We start from the raw sequence: 22786 nt of genomic DNA, 5'->3' as shown, positions 1-22786 counted from the left end.
TACTATGAGACAATTAAGTAAGTGAAGTGAATTCTAGTGTGCCCATGTGTGTAGTTTAAATAACCTGATCCTGATATTTTTCAGATTAATAAACAAGTTATGAGTTTATTTTGCTAATGTATGCAAAAGGAAGGATAGTTTACCTTTTCGTATATTGTGCATTATAATTATATCTTGTGATATTTACTTTTGACGGTCATTAATTACCATTTACTCTAAGCCGGTGATTAGCTTGAAAAATTAAATGTTTTTCAACAAACCGAGAGAAAAAAGATATGCTGCTTCCTTACAGAGAGTTCAGAAGAAATGCAGAGAGGACACTTTTGTTGTGCATACAAAGTTATCCCAATATATGGTGTCCAATAGGAATGACATTTGGTGAATGTGCAAAAATTGTTGTTTTAATGCCACTGGAATACTATGCAGAGAGTAAGGAGCAAGTCTGCAACAATCAGAGTGAACAAAGTAGATTTTCTGGCTGCTGTTACTCATAATCCACATGTTGACTCCAAAGAACTAGCAAATGTCTCTGGAATAAGTCAGTGCAACTTTGTTCACATATTGCTCACAAATGTATGTCACTTCACCAGTAGATTAACCAGCAGGATTGCAGCAGATACGTGAAATCCTGATTCTCATTTCTGATGCAGCATCAGTACAATAGGTTCTTTGTGCAAAGAATTCTCTTTAGTGATGAAGCTACGTATTCAAATCATGGAAAGCTAAATGGAATAAAAATGCATTTTTGAGCCACAAAAAACAGCACTGGCTGTGGCAGGTTGAACATATTTTTTTGGGGATTCTAGGAGACTACACAATCAGTCCATACCTAATTTAAAAAACCTTATCAGTGTGAAGTATTTTCTGATTTGGGTATGAAATCATGAACTTCCACATAAGACAGCCATTAATTTCATATTCAAAACAGGGCATGTCTCCGTGATGTCAACAAATGAACTGTTAAGTAAAAGTCCTATTAATTTTATTCAAAAGTAGTCTAAAACTACGAGTTGTATTTTCTGGCCAGTAATTAACTGCAAGAGGTGAAGATTTTTGGGACTACCAATAGTTAAAAAGTACATGAAAATAACCTAACTTTCAGAACTATTAGTTCCCTCTTTGGGGAGAGAAGAGGGATAGGTTGGGGAAGCTTAAAAGGAGGGTAGGACACTCAGACCCTAGGGTGAGACACTCACCTGTTGTGAGAATGAGAGGAGATAACGATGAAGGGGGAGGATTGGAGACAGCAGGAGGTCAAGGAAGTAAATCATAAGCAAAGTACTACTTTTAGTTTGAAGATAATGTGGACAGAGGGAGAAGTAAAGATGGATTAAGAGGAGGAGATTTTTCACAGGGACCTCATCCTTCAAACTGATGAGGAACTTCGATACAATCTCGGACGGCGGGGTGTTCACTTTGTTCGGCGTGTTCAGAAGGGTCCTAAAGACAATCGTATTGATACTGGTGCCTTTATCCTGGCCTTTGAAGGGGATACCCTCCCTGAGAAAGTTAAGAATATGGTCTATCGATGTGATGTGAAGCCGTACATCCCACCTCCTATGAGGTGTTTTAAGTGCTTGCGTTTTGGACACATGTCTTCCCGCTGTTCACAGGCCCCTCTCTGTGGTGACTGTGGACGTCCACTCCATGAGGGGAGTCCCTGTGTACCCCCTCCTGTGTGTGTAAATTGTCATGGTAGTCATTCTCCACGTTCACCAGATTGCCCAGTATATAAGAAGGAAAAAAAGATACAGAAGTAAAAGTCCCTCGATCGTTTAACCTACACAGAGGCCCATAAGAAATATACACGACTTCACCCTGTATCCATGACATCTAGTTACGCCTTGGTTATATCTACACCCCTTCCTCCCCCTTCCTTACCCCAATCCCGGACCCCTCTCCTCCCCCCCTCCCCTGCGGCTCCCACACCTTCTCCTCTGGGCGCTGCTCCTCCTCCCCAGCCAGAGAAGTGTCCCACTCCTTCGGTGTCTGCCGGTCAAGGGCGCCTCTCCCAGGATGCCCCTTCCCGGCACCTTCCAGGCCAAAGGTCTGCTGCCGCGTGACGACCGCGAGAGCCACGGTCTGTAGGTCCCCAGGTCGCCCGGTCTCTTTCTGTTCCTGATTTTGCTGCAGCTGTCTCCTTTATGCCACACAGCCCTCCTCGATCTCAGCCTGAAAAGAAGAAAAAACATAAGTCCAGGGACAAAGAGCCTCTGGTGTCACCGGAGGTCCCTTCCCCGACCTCACAACTGGATTCTGACCTGTCGTTCATGGATGTCGCCCCCTCCTTGTCGGTGACGGGTGGGGACCCGGCGGTATGACTGGATTTAGCATGTTCAGCCCCCATTTAAACCATCATTCTGTGGTTCTCCAATGGAATTGTAATGGATACTATTGTCACCTTCCGGGATTGAAATCCCTTGTTTCGTCCTACTCTGCAGCTTGTGTGGTTCTCCAGGAATCTCATTTTACTGATGCTCACTCACCGACCCTCCGTGGGTTCCGTGTTTTCTGTTGAAATCGGGTCGGACCCCTGCGGGCTTCTGGTGGCGTTTGTACGTTGGTCCGTACAGACATTGCTAGCATGTGGATTCCTCTTCAAACTACATTGGAAGCGGTTGCTGTTAGGATCCACTTAGACTCTATGGTCACAGTTTGCAATCTTTATCTCCCTCCTGACAGGACTCTTACACCTGCTGCCTTAACTGCCCTTCTTCAGCAACTTCCTCCTCCCTTCCTCCTCTTTGGGGATTTTAATGCTCATCATCCCTTGTGGGGGAGTGCCTTTCCATCTAGATGAGGTCTTCTTATAGACCAATTTATTGCAGACCACGACCTGTGCCTTCTTAATGATGGCTCCCCTACTCATTTCAGTGCCGGTCATGGTACCTTTTCTGCCATTGATCTTTCTCTTTCTTCTCCCTCTCTCCTCCCTTCATTACACTGGTCGCCACACGACGACCTTTGTGATAGTGACCATTTCCCGTTGATTATCACGCTCCCTTCCCGCTCCCCAATGGACAGGTTACCTCATTGGTCTTTCCAATGCGCCAATTGGCCTCTGTACACTGCACAGGTCATGTTTTCTCCCTCTTTGTCGGGTTGTATTGATGACGTCCTACGTGACGTGTCTGACGCGATTGTTCGCGCTGATAGCCTTGCTGTCCCGCGCTCATCTGGACCATTTCGCCACCGGCAAGTCCCATAGTTGAGTACGGCCATTGCCATTGCCATCCATGATCGCCGTCGAGTTTTTCAACACTTTTAAGAGGCACCCATCCGTAGCCAGCCTTACTACCTTTAAACGCCTCCGTGCTAAAGCCCGTTATTTAATCATACAGAGCAAGCGGATATGTTGGGAACGATTCGTTTCTTCCCTTGGTTCTACTGTCCCTCTGTCACGGGTATGGGCTACACTTCGCTCTCTCCAAAGTTACCATCGGCAGTCCACCCTCCCAGGCCTTCACTTCCCAGATGGCCTTTGTACGGACCCATTAGTTCTTGCAGAACATCTTGCGACCCATTTTGCAGTGGCATCAGCGTCAGCCTCCTATCCAGCTGCTTTCCTTCACCAAAAACAGCGGGCTGAAGTTTCCACCTTATGTTTCACCCCTTGTGAGTCAGAATCTTACAACGAACCTTTTACTGAATGGGAATTTCTTTCTGCTCTATCTTCTTCTCATGATACGGCCCCTGGCCCAGATTCCATTCATAACCAACTGCTTCAACATCTCAGTGCTCTACAACGGCAACATCTTCTTCGGGTGTTTAACTGTATCTGGCTCCAGGGTGACTTCCCTTCTCAGTGGAGGGATAGCATCGTGGTTCCTGTCCTTAAGCCTGGTAAGAACCCTCTATCTGTTGACAGCTATCGGCCAATTAGTTTGGCCAATGTTGTTTGTAAGTTACTTGAACGGATGGTAGCCCGTCGGCTCAATTGGGTCCTCGAATCTCGGGATCTATTGTTCCCTTACCAGTGTGGCTTTCGAGAGGGACGGTCTTCAATCGATCATTTACTTCGCTTGGAATCCGCAGTTCGGCAGGCTTTTTCCCAGCGCCGCCATTTAGTTGCAGTGTTTTTTGACCTTCGCAAGGCCTATGACACGGCCTGACGCCATCACGTCTTACTTACCCTTCATCAGTGGGGTCTTCGGGGCCCACTCCCGATTTTTATCTGCCAGTTCCTGTTCCATCGGTCATTCAGAGTTCGAGTCGGTACTGTTTTTAGTTCTCCACGGACCCAGGAGACGGGCATCCCACAGGGTTCTGTCTTGAGTGTCCTTCTTTTCCTCATTGCTATCGATGGACTTGTGGCCTCTGTCGGTCCCTTGGTTGCCACTGCCCTATATGTGGATGATTTCTGCATTTGGGTTAGTTCCTCCTCGATGGTATCTGCAGAACAGCAGCTCCAGGTAGCTATACAGAGTGCCTCTGCATGGACCCTCTCACACGGGTTTCAATTCTCTCCTTTAAAATCGCGGGTGTTCCACTTCTGTCGCCGTACTACGATCCACCCTGATCCAGAGCTCTATCTCGCTGCACAACGATTGCCTGTGGTCCCACAGTTTCGTTTCCTGGGTCTTCTTTTCGACAACAAGCTCACTTGGCTGTCCCATATCAGACTCCTGAAGGTAGGATGTTTCCGTAAACTCAATGTCCTTCGCTTCCTTGCCCACTCCTCTTGGGGTGTGGACCGTTCCCTCCTCCTCCGTCTTTATCGTGCTCTAGTTCTGTCTCGCTTGGACTATGGTTGTCAAGTTTATGGTTCAGCTGCTCCTTCCACACTGCACGTGCTGGATCCAGTCCACCATTGTGGTATCCGTTTGGCCACCGGTGCCTTCCCTACTAGCCCTGTTGATAGTCTCCTGGTTGAAGCTGGGATCCCCCCCCCCCCCCCTCTCTCTGTTCGGCGGTCCCAGATTCTGGTGTCTTATGCACTCACTATCTGTTCCTCTCCCAGTCATCCTTCCTATTCTATCCTGTTCCCAGACCATGGACGTCGCCCACCCGACTCCCGCCCACGGGCGGGTTTACCTGTTGGGCTCCGCCTTGTGTCTCTTTGCCGTGATTTTCAGCTTCCTTCTTTGTCCTGTCTTCCTCGCTCCCTCCCCTCCATCCCCCCTTGGTTAGTTCCTCGGCCTCGAATTTGGATGGATCTCCGCCGAGGTCCGAAAGATTCCATCCCTCCGGTGGTGTTCCGTTCCTTTTTCCGCCAAATTTTATGGGAGTTTCGGGATGCTGTTGTTTTTTACACTGATGGCTCTAAATCTGCTGATCATGTTGGGTATGCCTTCAAGTCCTCTGTTGGAACAGAAGATCATCTGCTGCCACCTACATGTGGGGTGTTTACTGCGGAATTGATGGCAATTTCCCAGGCCCTTACCCTTATTAAACAGTCCCAACACAACCGCGTTTTGTTATGTACGGACTCGATGAGTGGCCTTCTTGCTATTGACCGGTGTTTTTCGCGCCATCTCTTAGTCTCTGCCATCCATGACCATCTCGCTGATATTCACCGTGCTGCTTGTTCCATTGACTTCCTTTGGGTCCCTGGCCATGTGAATATCCCGGGTAATGAGCTCGCTGATCGTTTGGCTGGGGGAGCAGTCACTGACCCCCTGTTTTCTGTAACCCCTCCTGCAGCGGATTTACGGCTTCACATCAAATCCCACTGCACACAGTCATGGGCCAATTCTTGGGAGGCTACTCCCCTGTCTAATAAACTTTGTGCGATTAAGGTGACACCAGGCCCGTGGCGTTCTTTCTTTCGCCTCTCCGGAGAGGACTCGACCACACTGTGTCGTCTCCGCATTGGTCATACCAGGCTGACCCATGGTTTTCTTTTGCGTGATGAGCTACCCCCACTTTGTGGTTGTGGAGCCTTCCAGTCAGTAGCCCACATTTTGGTTGAATGCCCCCTTCTTTTGGCTCTGCGTGCTAAGTACAGACTCCCCCACACTTTACCTTTGATGTTGGCTGACGATTCCCGGATGGTCTCTCTGGTTCTCGGTCTCCTCCAGGAAAGTGGTTTTTATTCTCAGTTTTAAGGTTTTTAAATCTCTCTCTTGTGTTGGGGCAGGGCGGTGAGTGTTTGGGTGTCTCCCACTGTAAGCCGTGTTTGGAGATTCCCGATTCACCTCCCTGACCGAGATCCTCTTTTCTTCCCCTTTTACTCTGTTTTTTTTTTTTTTTTTAAGGATTGGTTAGTCTCCTTTTCCCATACGTATTTCTACATTCTAGCAGTTGCACCTTTTAAGTCACAGGTGGTCTTGTCTATGCTGCTTCAGCATAGCATTTGGTTCGTTCTCTTGCCGACTTCCCTCATTTTGTTTTTTACCATTGACAACATGACTGCCCTTTTACGCTTTTACCTTTTTCCCTTTTATTGTTCTGACTTTCCTGAGATGTCCCATTAGCGGAATGGACCATATTTGAAACAAGGGACTGATGACCTTGCTGTTTGGTCCCTTAAACCTCAAACAACCAACCAAGAGGAGGAGAAGAATAGTGCACTTAACATTTGCTGTCCACACATCTTGTACAAATTTATTTTCTTGGTGCCGGCAGCACTAATTCGGATTACTTAGCTTTTCACCAGCCGTTCATGACATTATCAAAAGATTTTAAATTGTTACGTTTTACTAATCTCATCATTTGTTCTCCTAAGTTCTCAACCCTGTTTCCCTACTTTCATAAAATTTCGAAGATATACATACATAAATAAATAAATACAGAATTTGTTTGTTTCATATATTTGTTTATTTGCATTGTATTTGGTACTTAGTATTTCTCTTTCATAAAGATGTAATGCAACTCCACAAGACTTGCACATTAAGTTTGCTGTTTTTTTTTTTTTTTTTTTTTTTTTTGTTTTTTTTTTTTTTTTTTTTTTTTTTTTTTTTTTTTGGGGGGGGGGGCGTACATGGCAGTTTCTTTGTTATCGTTTATTCGTTTTGGAAATACATATGCCTATTAGTTGGTGTTGCTTTATGTGACAGGAAAGTCTGTCAACCAGATCATGTTGAGATGTATGCGATGTTGTAGCAACCTCCATGTTTTGCTCCACGCATTCATCATAAATAATTGTATCGTCTCTTTCATCTGCCATAATGAAAGAGCACAAGTACTCATAAAAACAAAAAACTTGATGACATGTGTAACTTACTGTTACCTAAACAAAACACCAACAGAATACAAAAGATACTAAAGTTCTGTCACAGGCCACTGCACGATACTATGCACACAACACCATTGTGGTGTTGCCGGCCGTTGATCACTATTTCGTGCATAACACCACAGTGGTGTTGCCGGCTGTTGACCGCTATTTCGCGCACGACACCCCTGTGCTTTTATTCACTTTTATATGTGTCTGTTGGCAGTACTAAAGAATTCCAGAAAATAAGTACTTGCCAGAAATTGTGCATCTCATAATTTTAATTTTCCTTTTGATGTGAGAACATTCTGACTGCATTGTGACAGGCAATGAATCTCATAAGCTTAACATCTATGTGAAAATAAGAAAATAAGTGACAGTCAGTAGAATACCCTTTCTCTGCCAGCAAAGAAAAACTAAAAATTTCTACCCTACTCCCAAGACCCAGAGGGCACATTTTTCTGTCAAAAAGGATGACTTTTACTCACATCAGTGGCGCACTACTCTGCTGTAAAGCATTTTGCAAAATGATTTGGTGTCGCAGGGCAATTGTTTACAGTATGTAATTGTCTGCAAAGAGATCGTATGTGGCATACAAAAGCATTACAGACCTTTTATTGTGATATTTTGAAAATGTTCCTTTCATAGTCCAGATCTCATACCAAGTGATGTTATTTTCCTTCCTAACTAAAGGGAATTCTCACAGCAGGAAGTGCATTGTTATGCAGAATATCACACATGAGACACAAAAAACGTATGTCGTGAATTCAACTTAAAAGTTAACTTTCGAATTTTAGGACTCACGCTGCAGGTAATTTATTGATTCTGTCAATAAGTAAATAGTATTCACCACTGTAGTATTTTTGTTGTTAGGCCAATGATCATTTTTTTCAATAAGTTTTGTGTTGTGTTCTCTAACTAGTTGCTACATAAAAAATTGTTTCATGGGGAAGGTTTTTCATCATCTTTTGGCCAAATGTGTTGAACCAAAAAACACAGATAAAAAAACCTGTTTTTCCACATTAAAAATGTATTTGAGCATACTACCCACAACTTGCTGTTTGGAAAAATTTTCTGCACCTGTCATTTCCCATTACCACTGTGAATGCTTTCAGTTTTTTGTTACATATATGTTCTGAGCACCATTGTGTTGTCCTACGATTTAAAAAGGCATTGTTTCATGTTACTTTATTCCATTTTTAAAAAGCGACACAATTTTGAATTTCAGGCCATCAAAATATCTCAATTCTCTCATTGGTTTGGCTCCTGGAAGAGAACACAGCCTCCCATGGTATCCTCCCATATGTACCATAAGCAGTGTGGCACTGACTAATGATGATGGCCTTTATGCTCCTGAAATAGAGTTAAAAGATGAACTTATGAAATATGTGGACAGACATAACAGTATTGATGCAGAGGTTGGACAAAGAATTGTCACAGCCATTAAAGAGGTAAATAATGGAAACTGTCGATATGTAGTATGTAGTGCATGGTAAGACTTCTTAGAGAACCCTTTCTACAATATCTGAATACACTGTATATAGAGATTTCATCTAGATATGATTGCTTTGCAGACGGGCATGTGCATGCAGTCAAAAATTAATTTCCATAGATAAATGGTAAGTTCTGTTATCTCCACTCTGACATTTTTGTGTAACAAAATATATTTGGAAATCTTATTGCATGTTTTTAATAGTACAGATGAGAATAATTGTTCCTTCTACCAAGTATGAACTCTGAAAAGGTGTGTAGAGAGAACATATTTTAAACTAACTTTTTTCCACAAACCATGCATAATTATTATTGGTATATTATACTAAGAACTTCAAAGGCTCCGCCAAAAGTAACCTAGTTGCAGTACAAACTGGAAATTTCCCAAAAGGAGGTTAGTGAAAAGTTCATATATACACACACACTAATGCATGGATGAAATAGTCATACACTCTGAATCTTGAGAATGCTGAAACATCTGTGGTATTAATACCTTAATCACTAACAATGTCCTCTTCATCAAACACACAAGTTTCCTACAATATAGTGTCTACTCTTTTGGTGTGGCATCTCCATTTCATTTTGTTGATTGCTGTAATTCGTCAAGACATCAAGTTTTATGTTGTTATTGATTTATCCATTAGAATTGGATTAGGCCTCTTTCTAGTAGGTAATAGATTTATAGCTTCCTGCTACAGGACTAGGTTTTGCTATCCACACATATCAAACATTGTGTCACAGAAGTAGACTGTATCATGGTCTCTGCTTTTATTAGATTCTTTATGATTAAACAATGCATCCTGTGCCATCATAGATTGCTGAAACAATTGAAGGTCACTAGTGACAAGAAAATGGCACAAGCATTCCAATTTTTGGGAAATTTACTGATTATATTCAAACCTACGAATCCTCATATAGAGTAATAAAACGTATGACCAGACAAATTCGCTTTTACAATCTATAATTGTTTGAAACTCAGTTAGCTTTATTTTTCCATAATGTCTGTAGGTCGACAACAACAGTCCTTTTTTATATCTATAAAATACTTGAATCAGTCCCACACTGGCAGTGAATAAACAAAATACTCTACATCCTATCAGCTTAGAGATGAGATTGGATTGAGAATGTCATTACAGACAAAACCCATTAGGTCTCCAATAAAAACAGGAATTTACTGTTTCTGTTTTCAGAATATATAAATGTAAAAGACAGCATGTAACATTGGTACCTTTCACCCTAAGATTTTTGTGAATTTTTAATAGGAGAGGAAGCAGCATCACTAAACACTAGAAACATTGAGTCGTCAACAGAAATATGAAAAAAGGAGTACACTGTGCAAGCAACTTCCCTCTCCCTCCCCCCCCCCCCTGTTCTGCCCCCCTCCACACACACACACACACACACACACACACACACACACACACACACACACACACAGACACACACACACTGAGCAGATGCATTGCACAAGCTGAAAACACAATGCCAGCACACTGTAGCTGGACAGGTGTGTGTGTGTGGGAGGGGATTAAAATAAAATAGCCTGATGAATTCAGTTTGACAATCTATAATTATTTGAAACTAATTCTCATTAAAGGATTTGTCCAAAAACTAGCAAAGTTTTCATGCTTTTTAGTGTTCCTGTTCATGAACTAATGCTTCTGGTGGTCAGTGAATTGTCTCTTGCACCCCTAAATTATTTACATTCTGGCAGAACTTTCTTTACGAAATGTAATATTTCTCAGAAAATATATAGATCTCGTATTGTTTGATTACACTGTAGGTAGTAATCATTAAAGTCAGTTACAACAGTCAAATATTCAAGCATTATAATCAGCAATAATAGATAAATCTAGCTGGCAGGAAATTAATTGACACACTGTGTTCCTCTTGAAGAATTCTTACAGAAGTACCTGATCTATGGAGAAGATTGCTTACAAAATTCAGAAATCACTATGATAGGCCTGAAAACTCATAGCAGACAGAATTCAAGACATTGTTCTTAAGTTAGAAGTTAATCTAGTGTTGCATATACAGAATGTGATAAAATAACCACTACTGTAAGTAGTTATGATGTAATAGCTAATGTTCATTGCTGTCTCAAGGTTTTGTTATATAAGTATTTGGTACATGCACCAGTGGGTGCACCTGACTGCAAATTGTTGCTCATGTCGGCGCCAATGACTCCTGCCGTCTGGGTTCAGAGGTCATCCTCAGTTCGTACAGGCGGTTGGCGGAATTGGTGAAGGCAGAAAGCCTCGTTCGCGGGGTGGAATCAGAGCTAACTATTTGTAGTATCGTTCCCAGAACCGATCGCGGTCCTCTGGTTTGGAGCCGCGTGGAAGGCTTAAACCAGAGGCTCAGACGATTCTGCGGAGATCTGGGGTGCAAATTTCTCGACCTCCACTATCAGGTGGAGAAATGCAGGGTCCCCCTGAATAGGTCGGGCATGCACTACACGCCGGAAGCGGCTACAAGGGTAGCGGAGAACGTGTGGAGTGCACATGGGTGTTTTATAGGTTAGAGAATTCCCTCCCTAGGCCCGACAAGACGCCTCCTGAGACGAGGCAAGGTAGGAGTAGGCAAAATGCAACAGGGAATAACAATATTAATGTGCTAATAGTAAACTGCAGGAGCGTCTATAGAAAGGTCCCAGAACTGCTCTCATTAATAAACGGTCACAATGCCCATATAGTATTAGGGACAGAAAGTTGGCTGAAACCAGACGTAAACAGTAATGAAATCCTAAACTCAGATTGGAATGTATACCGCAGAGACAGGCTGGACAGTGAAGGGGGAGGCATGTTTATAGCGATAAGAAGTGTAATAGTGTCGAAGGAAATTGACGGAGATACGAAATGTGAAATAATTTGGGTGAAGGTCACGGTTAAAGCAGGCTCAGACATGGTAATTGGATGTCTCTATATGCCCCCTGGCTCAGCAGCTGTTGTGGCTGAGCACCTGAAGGATAATTTGGAAAATATTTCGAGTAGATTTCCCCACCATGTTATAGTTCTGGGTGGAGATTTTAATTTGCCATATATAGACTGGGAGACTCAAACGTTCATAACAGGTGGCAGGGACAAAGAATCCAGTGAAATTTTTTTTAAGTGCTTTATCTGAAAACTACCTTGAGCAGTTAAACAGAGAACTGACTCGTGGCGATAACATATTAGACCTTCTGGTGACAAACAGATCCGAACTATTTGAAACAGTTAACGCAGAACAGGGAATCAGCGATAATAAAGCGGTTACTGCATCGATGATTTCAGCCATAAATAGAAATATTAAAAAAGGTACGAAGATTTTTCTGTTTAGCAAAAGTGACAAAAACCAGATTACAGAGTACCTGACGGCTCAACACAGAAGTTTTGTCTCAAGTACAGATAGTGTTGAGGATCAGTGGACAAAGTTCATAACCATTGTACAATATGCATTAGATGAGTATGTGCCAAGCAAGATCGTAAGAGATGGAAAAGAGCCACCTTGGTACAACAACCGAGTTAGAAAACTGCTGTGGAAGCAAAGGGAACTTCACAGCAAACATAAACATAGCCAAAGCCTTGCAGACAAACAAAAATTAAGCGAAGCGAAATGTAGTGTGTGGAGGGCTATGCGAGAGGCGTTCAATGAATTCGAAAGTAAATTTCTATGTACTGACTTGGCAGAAAATCCTAAGAAATTTTGGTCTTATGTCAAAGCGGTAGGTGGCTCAAAACAAAATGTCCAGACACTCTGTGACCAAAATGGTACTGAAACGGAGGATGACAGACTAAAGGCTGAAAGACTAAATGTCTTTTTCCAAAGCTGTTTCACAGAGGAAGACTGCACTGTAGTTCCTTCTCTAGATTGTCGCACAGATGACAAAATGGTAGATATCGAAATAGACGACAGAGGTATAGAGAAACAATTAAAATCGCTCAAAAGAGGAAAGGCCGCTGGACCTGATGGGATACCAGTTCGATTTTACACAGAGTACGCGAAGGAACTTACCCCCCTTCTTGCAGCGGTGTACCGTAGGTCTCTAGAAGAGCGTAGCATTCCAAAGGATTGGAAAAGGGCGCAGGTCATCCCCGTTTTCAAGAAGGGATGTCGAACAGATGTGCAGAACTATAGACCTATATCTCTAACGTCGATCAGTTGTAGAATTTTGGAACACGTATTATGGTCGAGTATAATGACTTTTCTGGAGACTAGAAATCTACTCTGTAGGAATCAGCATGGGTTTCGAAAAACGCGGTCGTGTGAAACCCAGCTCGTGCTATTCGTCCACGAGACTCAGAGGGCCATAGACATGGGTTCACAGGTAGATGCCGTGTTTCTTGACCTCCGCAAGGCATTTGATACAGTTCCCCACAGTCGTTTAATGAACAAAGTAAGAGCATATGGACTATCAGACCAATTGTGTGATTGGATTGAAGAGTTCCTAGATAACAGAACGCAGCATGTCATTCTCAATGGAGAGAAGTCTTCCGAAGTAAGAGTGATATCAGGTGTGCCGCAGGGGAGTGTCATAGGACCGTTGCTATTCACAATATACATAAATGACCTTGTGGATGACATCGGAAGTTCACTGAGGCTTTTTGCAGATGATGCTGTGGTGTATCAAGAGGTTGTAACAATGGAAAATTGTACTGAAATGCAGGAGGATCTGCAGCGAATTGACGCATGGTGCAGGGAATGGCAATTCAATCTCAATGTAGACAAGTGTAATGATCTGCGAATACATAGAAAGATAGATCCCTTATCATTTAGCTACAAAATAGCAGGTCAGCAACTGGAAGCAGTTAATTCCATAAATTATCTGGGAGTCGCATTAGGAGTGATTTAAAATGGAATGATCATATAAAGTTGATCGTCGGTAAGGCGGATGCCAGACTGAGATTCATTGGAAGAATCCTAAGGAAATGCAATCCGAAAACAAAGGAAGTAGGTTACAGTACGCTTGTTCGCCCACTGCTTGAATACTGCTCAGCAGTGTGGGATCCGTACCAGATAGGGTTGATAGAAGAGATAGAGAAGATCCAACGGAGAGCAGCACGCTTTGTTACAGGATCATTTAGTAATCGCGAAAGCGTTACGGAGATGACAGATAAACTCCAGTGGAAGACTCTACAGGAGAGACGTTCAGTAGCTCGGTACGGGCTTTTGTTAAAGTTTCGAGAACATAACTTCACCGAAGAGTCAAGCAGTATATTGCACCCTCCCTACGTATATCTCGCGAAGAGACCATGAGGATAAAATCAGAGAGATTAGAGCCCACACAGAAGCATACCGACAATCCTTCTTGCCACGAGCAATACGAGACTGGAATAGAAGGGAGAACCGATAGAGGTACTCAGGGTACCCTCCGCCACACACCGTCAGGTGGCTTGCGGAGTATGGATGTAGATGTAGATCTAGATGTAGTTGACACTCAGTGTAAGACAATGAAAAATAATATCTATTCTCTGGAAATTTGCCTGCCAGAGATTACCCCCCCCCCCCCCTCCCCCATTGTAGCAAATATTGGGGTGTCTTCCTGATTCATTCACTTATGGGGTGCTGGAAGAATGAATGCTTAAATACCTCTGTGCACATTCTAATTAATCTAATCCTGTCTTCATTACCCATAAAGGATAGATACCTGGGAGTCCTCTCACAATGTTGATTCTTGAAACATTGTTAAGTAGGCTTTCATGGGATAGTTAGCACTTTTCTTCTTTTGTGCCAGATCAGAGTTTTCATCAGTTTTGTGTTGCTTTCCCATTAGTCAAACGAACTTTCAGCCATTCTTGTTGCCCTCTGTTCTTTGTGTGCAATATCCCCCATTAGTTCTGTTTGGTATGGGTCCCACAAACTCAAGCAAAATTTTAGGCTTATTCACATGATAGTGTGGTAAGCTATCTCTTTTGCAGACTAGCAGCATTTTTCACAGATCTGACCAGTGAACCAAAGTCTATCATCTGTTTTACCTATGATTGAGCCTAAGTGGTCATTCCATTTCATATCAACACAGATTGTTACACACAGAGAGTTGACAGGTTCCAATTATGACTCATTGATATTGTGGTCATAGGATACCACATTTTTTGGTTTGTGAAGTACACAATTTTACATTTCTGAGCATTAGTTTTATCTCTACTTCAATTCCCACATTGTTCACATCAGTAGAAATTGGGAGTGAATCTCAAACACTCATAATATATATTTTTTAAAAAATCTTTCAAACTGTTATCCAGTTAACAGATTGTTATAGAAAAGTGGAGCACGATTTCAATGTGTTTTCATAAAGTACCACAACATCAGTGCTTCATAGAACCTTAACAGCTGCACATCTATAAGCAACAAACCCTCATACAAATTCAAAAATGTGTGTCCTTTTATAGCATATTTTATGGGCGCCACCTCCACTTATCATAATGAAATGATAATACTGGCGTAGACCCCATAAATATATGTTTATTGCTTAGCAGACTCAGGATTGGTGCACTCATCCACTGGCAACGAAAAGCCAGTACAAGTTTGTGCAAGAAGTGTAAATTTCTTTGCAAAATACTTGACTGTTTGTTTAAATCTACCTGATGTTAGGTAAGCATTATTCAACACATTCTTGAGAATTGTATCAAGGGGTCACAGGAAGGTTTGTGTAACAAGTCTTGGGAACAAAATTCAGGATAAAAGATCGCTGTTGAATCCAGGAGAAAAGGTATAATGCTTATAAATTATAGAGTGCAGCAATCAGTCATCCTTTTTTAGATTTTATTACGCAAATCCAGATTTTGGCTAATAGCTAGCCATTCTCAATGCACTATTTTCTATTCTCAGTACATGTAAGTTCTTGTTCAGGACGACTGATTGCTGCACTCTATAATTTATAAGTCACATAACAGTCACTGAGAGCACCCACTTTCCGAATGGAAAGTAACCTGATAAAGGTATAATGGTTTATCTTGTGTGAAATGAGATGGGGAAATATGTGAAACATATTTCTCAATCTTAAGGGTATCAAAGAAGGGACTATTTGATATTAGACAGCTTATCAAAACTGTCATTTTGTTACTGTAGGAAGTTGCCCTCTGATCTGTACCTTAGCCCTGATGTACAACCCAAGCTACAGCATTACATACACTAAAAATAAAAATGTATTACAGAGAATGCTACTCTTCTTAATTGGGCTATCTTTAACTTGATTTTTCAACAGAAAATCTTATAATTTTATTTTCATTTAATGAATATTTCAGCCTAATGTCACAAATGGTGCCATAATTAGTTTTGACATATTCCCAAATCAGCATCAGATGATCTGTTAAAAAGAAAAAATGACAACTATTAAAATATGTCTAAACTAAATCACAAATCATATTAACTTCTATAAACTGTAGTGGTTAGTCTCTAACTCAGCAGTTGGGTTGTGGTGGTAGCTTGTTGTCAGCAATGGTAGCATATGCGCACAGCATTAGTAGTCAAAGTTTTTCTTGAATTTCAAGTTACAACACTCATAGCATCAACCTGTAGTGGCTACATTTCATTGGGCATGTGTTGACAGCAGTGAGGGCAGTGATTACTGTGGCAGCAACTGGCCAGTGACCAGCTTGATGTCGGTGCAGAGTGGGATTGCTGACACAGGACGTACATCAGAGCATGTGCACCGCCTGGTGAGGCCCACCCTGCAATTTGGTGCAGGGCATGCCTGCAGATGCAGAAGCCTGTCATGGTTCTTGTAACTGTAGACAGGCTCTAGCAGTGGAGCCCACTCTTGAGAGCACTGGAGTGCAGTGACAGTTTGCCTGCACAAACATGCGCAGTTGGGCATCTGCACTGCCCTGGACATAAACTGTTGTCCTCCAAGGCAAGAGTCCAACTGTGGGTGAAGTGAGCATGATGAGGCCCATCAGCTGGAAGGCATCAAGTCCCCAGGAATGGACTCAGCCCCAGTAGTCAGCTCATCAGTGATGGAGCACAAGTCTGTAATGGCTGCTTACAGAGAAACGTCACCCCTTCATCTGATGTGGACATCCCGTCGTAGTAGGTACTGCTAGACTGTGAATACTTTGGCTAGAGATGATGGGTATTTCTTCTGGTGAGGTACTTACTTCTAACCATGTACACCTAAACAAAGTGGCAGATAGTATGTGTGACAACTAAAGTGCCGTTGCTGTGATTGGCGTGCCTTTGTGCTTAATTGGTAGTACTGTGAGCAACAGCCCCTGATCAGCAGTGTAGAAACTGGCTCATGGTATTGCTGCATCAGCTGCAATGGTGTTTTGGAACCACTATGCACCTGGAGTGGAACCCGTGGCCCATTTGCGACAGCTGTGCATTAACAGTTTTACTCAGTAGTGCCAAAAAATAGTGGAGGTGCTACAACACCTTCCTCCTACATCTCCATGTCTATTCTGCAAATCACACTTTTGTGCCTGGCAGAGGATTTGTTGAATAACTTTCAGACCGTTACCCTACCATTCCATTCTTGAGTAGCATGCGGGCAAACGAACACCTAAATCTTCCAATGCTAGCTCTAATTTCTCTTATTTTATTACAATTATCATTTCTCTCTAATTAAGTTGGCATCAACAAAATATCTTCTTGTTCAGAGGGGAAAATTGGCAATTGAAATTTTGTTTAAAGATCTTGCCACAATGAAAATGCCTTTATTTTAATGATTGCCACCCTAACTCAAGAATCATATCTCTGTACTCTCTGCACTATTTCATGATAATACAGAACAAGCTGTCTTTCTTTGAACTTTTTTGATGTCCTCCGCCAATCCTGTCTGAAACAGAGCCCATACCATGCAGTAATACTCCGGAAGAGGGCTACAGGCATAGTGTAGCAGTCTGGTAGACCTGTTGCATCTCCTAAGTATTCTGCCAATAAAACACGGTCTTTGGTTCACCTTGCACACAACATTTTCTATGGGATTATTGTTCATAATTGTTATTCCTGGGTACTTACAAGGGAACCTCCCCATCACACCCCCCTCAGATTTAGTTATAAGTTGGCACAGTGTATAGGCCTTGAGAAACTGAACACAGATCAGTCAAGAAAACAGGAAGAAGTTGTATGGAACTATGAAAAAAAAAAAAGCAAGTTATACAAACTGAGTAACCATGACAAGATAGGCAACATCAAGGGCCGTCGGAACTCAGGAGCGCCGTGGTCCTGTGGTTAGTGTGAGCAGCTGCGGATCGAGAAGTCCTTGGTTCAAGTCTTCCCTCGAGTGAAAAGTTTTAATTTTTTATTTTCAGACCATTATTACCTGTCCGTCTGTCCGTCCGATGCGATCACTTTTTTGGGAGTGATTATCACATCGACAAGAAAACCTACATCGGGCAAGGTAGAAGAATCTTTTTACCCATTCGCCAAGTGTACAAGTTAGGTGGGTCGACAACATATTCCTGTCATGTGACGCACGTGCCGTCACCAGTGTCGTATAGAATATATCAGACATGTTTTCCTGTGGAGGAATCGGTTGACCTATGACCTTGTGATCAAATGTTTTCAGTTCCCATTGGAGAGGCAAGTCCTTTCGTCTACTAATCGCACGGTTTTGCGGTGCAGTCGCAAAACACAGACACTAAACTTATTACAGTGAACAGAGACGTCAATGAACGAACGGACAGATCATAACTTTGGGAAAATAAAGAAAGTAAAATTTTCACTCGAGGTAAGACTTGAACCAAGGACCTCATCTTCAGCAGCCGTTCACGCTAACCACGGGACCACGGCACTCCTGATCTAATGTTGTCCTTGTATTGCTTATGTTGCACATGGGCTACTCAGTTTGTATATTTTGCTTTTTTTTTCATAGTTCCACACAACTTCTTCCTGTTTTCTCGATTGATCTGTGTTCAGTTTTTCAAGGCCTATCCACTGTGCCAACTTATAACAAAATCTGAGGGGGGTGCGATGGGGAGGTTCCCTTGTTAGCTGAATTGACAGCTTTTAGACCGGACTCTTTTATATCCATCCTCCTGGTCAATGCCATTGATAATCTGCAAAGATTGAACAAACATGGACAACAGTTTATACTGTATCCAGTCCCTCTTTATGTACTAGTCAACTTGAACCATAGCGAATCAGTGGCTGTGAACTTATTCCAAATGTCTAGCCCTCCAGCTTTCCATCTGCATTTGTTAAGTAATTTCTCTGAAATCTCTACTACAACTAGCAGATTAGTGTTATCAACACCTCACTCTTGTTCACAACGGCTTAAAGCTACTTAACAGTTCATTAGCTCAATAAACTCATCATAAAACTACACAATATAACTTGCTGCTATCATTTTTGGCACTTCTCCAACATGCCTCTGCCATCACGCAACAAATCACTTAAAGGTGCCATGTCTTTGGTCACATCAGTACTATATCTTACCAGTAAATAATCTGCAAAATGTCTTTAGTGCTTAGAAATACTAAGAAACATCCTCTCTACCCTTATGTGAATTAAATGCCCTCATGAAGTAACAAACCTTAACTTTTTATTCTTACAAACTGAAAATGGCACTGGACAACTCATTATCTCTTCATAAATTATCCTTAACATATCATCTTTGACAGTGTGTGGACCGACCTCATTAATATCTTATGCTCGGCATTACTTTTCCGTCTACTTGATGGCTTCTTCATCCGCTGTTTTTGCTTTCTCTTGTGGGACTTTGTTCCTGCAACAACAGTTCCCCATTTGTTTTAGTAGAAAACATATCCTAACAATTGTCACACATACAGCACTTGCAATACATTGACAGATAGTCTGACTTACTTCTCCTGGAGTAGTGCTGATCACAGACAGAATTGTTCTCAAAATGCTCATCTGGTGCCTCTGCTCCCCCAGGGCAACTTTCTGTTGCCTAGTGGCACATATTGTATGAATTAAGCCTTAGTAGGTTTGCCTGCAGTGTAACCTATGTGTCCTTTAATACAGATGAACCCTGCATCGGCACTCCACAGGTGACAGCTTCCCCAGTCGAAACATTGTCCTTCCATATATCTGTCATTCATCACACAAAGTCAGTTTTGGCATGATGTTTGGAAAACAAATCTGAACCTCAGGTTTGCGTCGCACCCTTCACCTACATTACACCAATTGTACATAGTGAACTGCGGCTGTGTTGTAAACAGCTCGCAGCCTGTGTCAGCTGCTTGCCTTGTCTTCCACTCCCCAAGGCTGTGATCTAGCCCTCACATCATTGTAACATTTCAATCCTAAGGCACCAACTCCTCAAGATATGCAGCCCTGTGTGACTGATCATTAACTTTACAAACACATTTCCCCTTCCTTTTCCTATCCCTTCCTTACTTCTGTGGAGACAGTGCAGCCCAAGTGGTGAGACGTCTGTGCCTTTTGGAAACAAATGCATCTGTGCCACTTCTAATCACATCCGCAACACAGTCAGACTCATTGACATCCTGTGCATTCTCCACAGTATCTGCTGCTGAAATTCTGTCTGCAATTCCACTCTGCACCACACAATAATTGACGCATGTACTTCCCTATAAATCTGCCCCAGGCTCCACAGCCTCTAAACAGTGCCCATTATCACCCACTGGTGTAGATACTAATGCGCTTGAATAACCCATCTTGCAATCCACACCCTTCTTTACCTCAGTATATCGCTCACTTACTCAGTCTGGCACCACAGATAAATCAAACTCCGCAGCGTCACATGATAGCAGAGCTGACACATCTACCCTACTCTCCTGAACTTTTACAACATCAGTACTCCGTGCATCAACTAAGCTACTGACTTCCTTCTGCTTCCTTTCTTGTCCTCTTTTCCATCCTTATTTCCCTCCTTGCCTCCTTAAATTTCCTCCACTTACTTTGGAGTACCTCTGCTGTGCAAAGCTATATCATAATCCACCCTCTATATTTCCTCAACAAAAAGTGCCCCATTCACTCGCATCTGCTCTAACTCACCTGCCAGAGCTAGCAATGCTTCCTTAAGGATGGCTCCCATAATGATGACAATGACATGATAAGCCCTTTATCAATTCAACAAACAAGTGACAAAGATACTTACATGCAACAATATCGTAATGCTTCTTACTGTAATTTAACTATTCTCCCTAAGCAACTGCTTAACTTAAGTACTCTGCCTGAGCTGCTGCTCATAATTAATACTTTACACAGTGAAACAATGACAACTTTCTGACAAAACTCAGCTCACCACCTGAATCACTGCAACCATCACTGCACGTGGTTACTAGGCAATCTGCCACACCCCTCACTCATGATATATATTGCCCACATTAGTTAGACAAAAACTAACATTCGTATTTATTCATCCATAGGACACTTTCTGCATGTGTCTGCTATACACTGAACCCACAAATAAATATCTGGCAAATGATCTACTGGCTTGCCATGACATTTGCCATCAATGTAAGGCATGGCTGCAGACCAGGTTCCTGTTTCAGCTGTGATCATTGACCCGGTGTGTGACACTACTTCTTTGTCCGTGGATGGTGGTTGCTGAATCCCTTCTGACACCAACTGTAATGCACCACAGTGGTTGGCCTCTACTTCATCAGGGTTGCATTGTGGCGATGGGTTGTTGTAAGGATGTGTTGGCTGTCAGTAGCATGTGAGAACAGCATCTGTAGTCATATATTTTATTCATTTTCAAGCTACAACATTCATAGTGTTGACCCACAGCAGCTTCATCCCCCTGGGCATGCGTTGATGGCAGTGTAGCTGACTGTCTCTGGAACAGTGACTGGCCAGTGGCCAATACACTTGCCGCTTGGTGTGGCTCTACAACTCACGGAAGGGCATGTCTGCAGACATGGAAGCCTGCAATTATTCTTTTAACAGTAGATAGACTCAAGCAGTGGAGGCTGGTCTTGTGAATGGTGGATCACAGCACATGTATAGGCCGTTGAGTGCTCAGTCCCGGCCAGTTTTTGTCAGGGAGAAAGAACATCAAGAAAGAAGCAAAAGGGAAGAATACTGTTTTGATAAACTGTAACAATGCATACAAACTGCTGCCTGGATACAAACCGCTGCCCTCGAAGGTAGGAATCCAGTTGCAGCTGAAGTGAGCCTGAGGTGGCTCACCTACAGGAAGGCACCAAGTCCCAGGGGATGGACTTGGCCCCAGCTGTGTAAAACCTGGTGGTGATATTGATGTGTCTGATGCAATGGTATGTTGGATCCATTCTGCATCTGGCATGGTATCCGTAGCCCATTTGTGACAGCTGTGGCAGTATTGCTTGCTGCATCTTTGGCTGTTGCCTATGGCATAGCATCCAGCCACATGAAAATGAATCAATTGATAACAAACCATAGGTTACATGAACTCTATGCAAAATAGTTCAATGCAATAATGAAGGAGGAAAATGTAGTTAAAATATTTTGAAACAGAGGAACCAAAAGAATGTAACCAAGTAGCCTTCACTCTATTTTACTTTCTCAGGAACAAGCCAGAAAATTGTCCAAATCAAATTCTTTTATTTTCTGACTCCTATACCACTAAAAAAAAATTTAAAAACATGATTTTATGCACAATGATGGCCTTCATGGAAGAAAGCAGCTAATTTAATAAGTTGGTCCATGTCTCCCTATTTGTAATCGTAGTTATAATCATGACAAATTGGTGGGAACAGTCAATAAAGGATACCGGAAAAAGGAAGATATTCTTTAACCAACTGTATATTGTAAAAGTGCTGGAACAATATGGCATTGTCAGGATATTAAACAAAGATTGGAAACCAAAGGATCTCAAGTGCACTAAAAACCCTACTGTCTAAGATGCCTTTCAAGATAACTTGAAGAAGTACTGCTTATACAAAGTCTAAGAAGAAGGTATTGTCATTATTGGATATTTATAATAGCAGTTTTGTACATGCTGAGGTACAGAAATCCAGAAATTGCAGCCAGGAAGTGTGGAAAGCAGTCACCTTGAGAAAGGAGAACATGATCAGCAAGAAAAAGAAAAAGTATGTCTTAGAGCTTAGGAGGCATTGTAACATACCAGAAGGAGCAGGGGAGTTTTATAAGGGCATTGTTGACAGTGATCAACAGATTTCAAGTTTAGTGTTTTTGTAGCCAGTATTTTGTGTTGTATTTCCATAATGTTTGTTGCTATTTAGCACTTTTTTTTATCAACCATTTATGAGAAAGTGTAATAGTAAAGTGTTGTATCATAGTACATTGTTG

The 22786-nt window shown here is 42.3% G+C and overlaps 1 protein-coding gene across 3 annotated transcripts in view; it reads left to right on the top strand.

Moving 5' to 3' along the window:
- Positions 1–22786, top strand: part of LOC126252871 (tetratricopeptide repeat protein 17) — a 319229-nt gene that overhangs the window by 206177 nt on the left and 90266 nt on the right. For 2 of the 3 annotated variants that reach the window (XR_007545864.1, XM_049953825.1), the window contains exon 10: positions 8382–8604. Coding sequence is in view for 2 of the 3 variants with exons in the window: in XM_049953825.1 (XP_049809782.1) it covers positions 8382–8604 (223 nt within the window). In the remaining variant the exon portion in view is untranslated. Of the gene's footprint in view, positions 1–8381; positions 8605–8727; positions 8773–22786 lie in introns of all 3 variants that reach the window. The other variant, XM_049953827.1, reaches the window with a different exon arrangement.

Source organism: Schistocerca nitens, chromosome 4, assembly GCF_023898315.1.
Source record: "Schistocerca nitens isolate TAMUIC-IGC-003100 chromosome 4, iqSchNite1.1, whole genome shotgun sequence".
Classification (NCBI taxonomy): Eukaryota; Metazoa; Arthropoda; class Insecta; order Orthoptera; family Acrididae; genus Schistocerca; species Schistocerca nitens.
The sequence above is the reverse complement of the archived record's forward strand: the minus strand, read 5'-3'. Positions and strand labels throughout refer to the sequence as shown.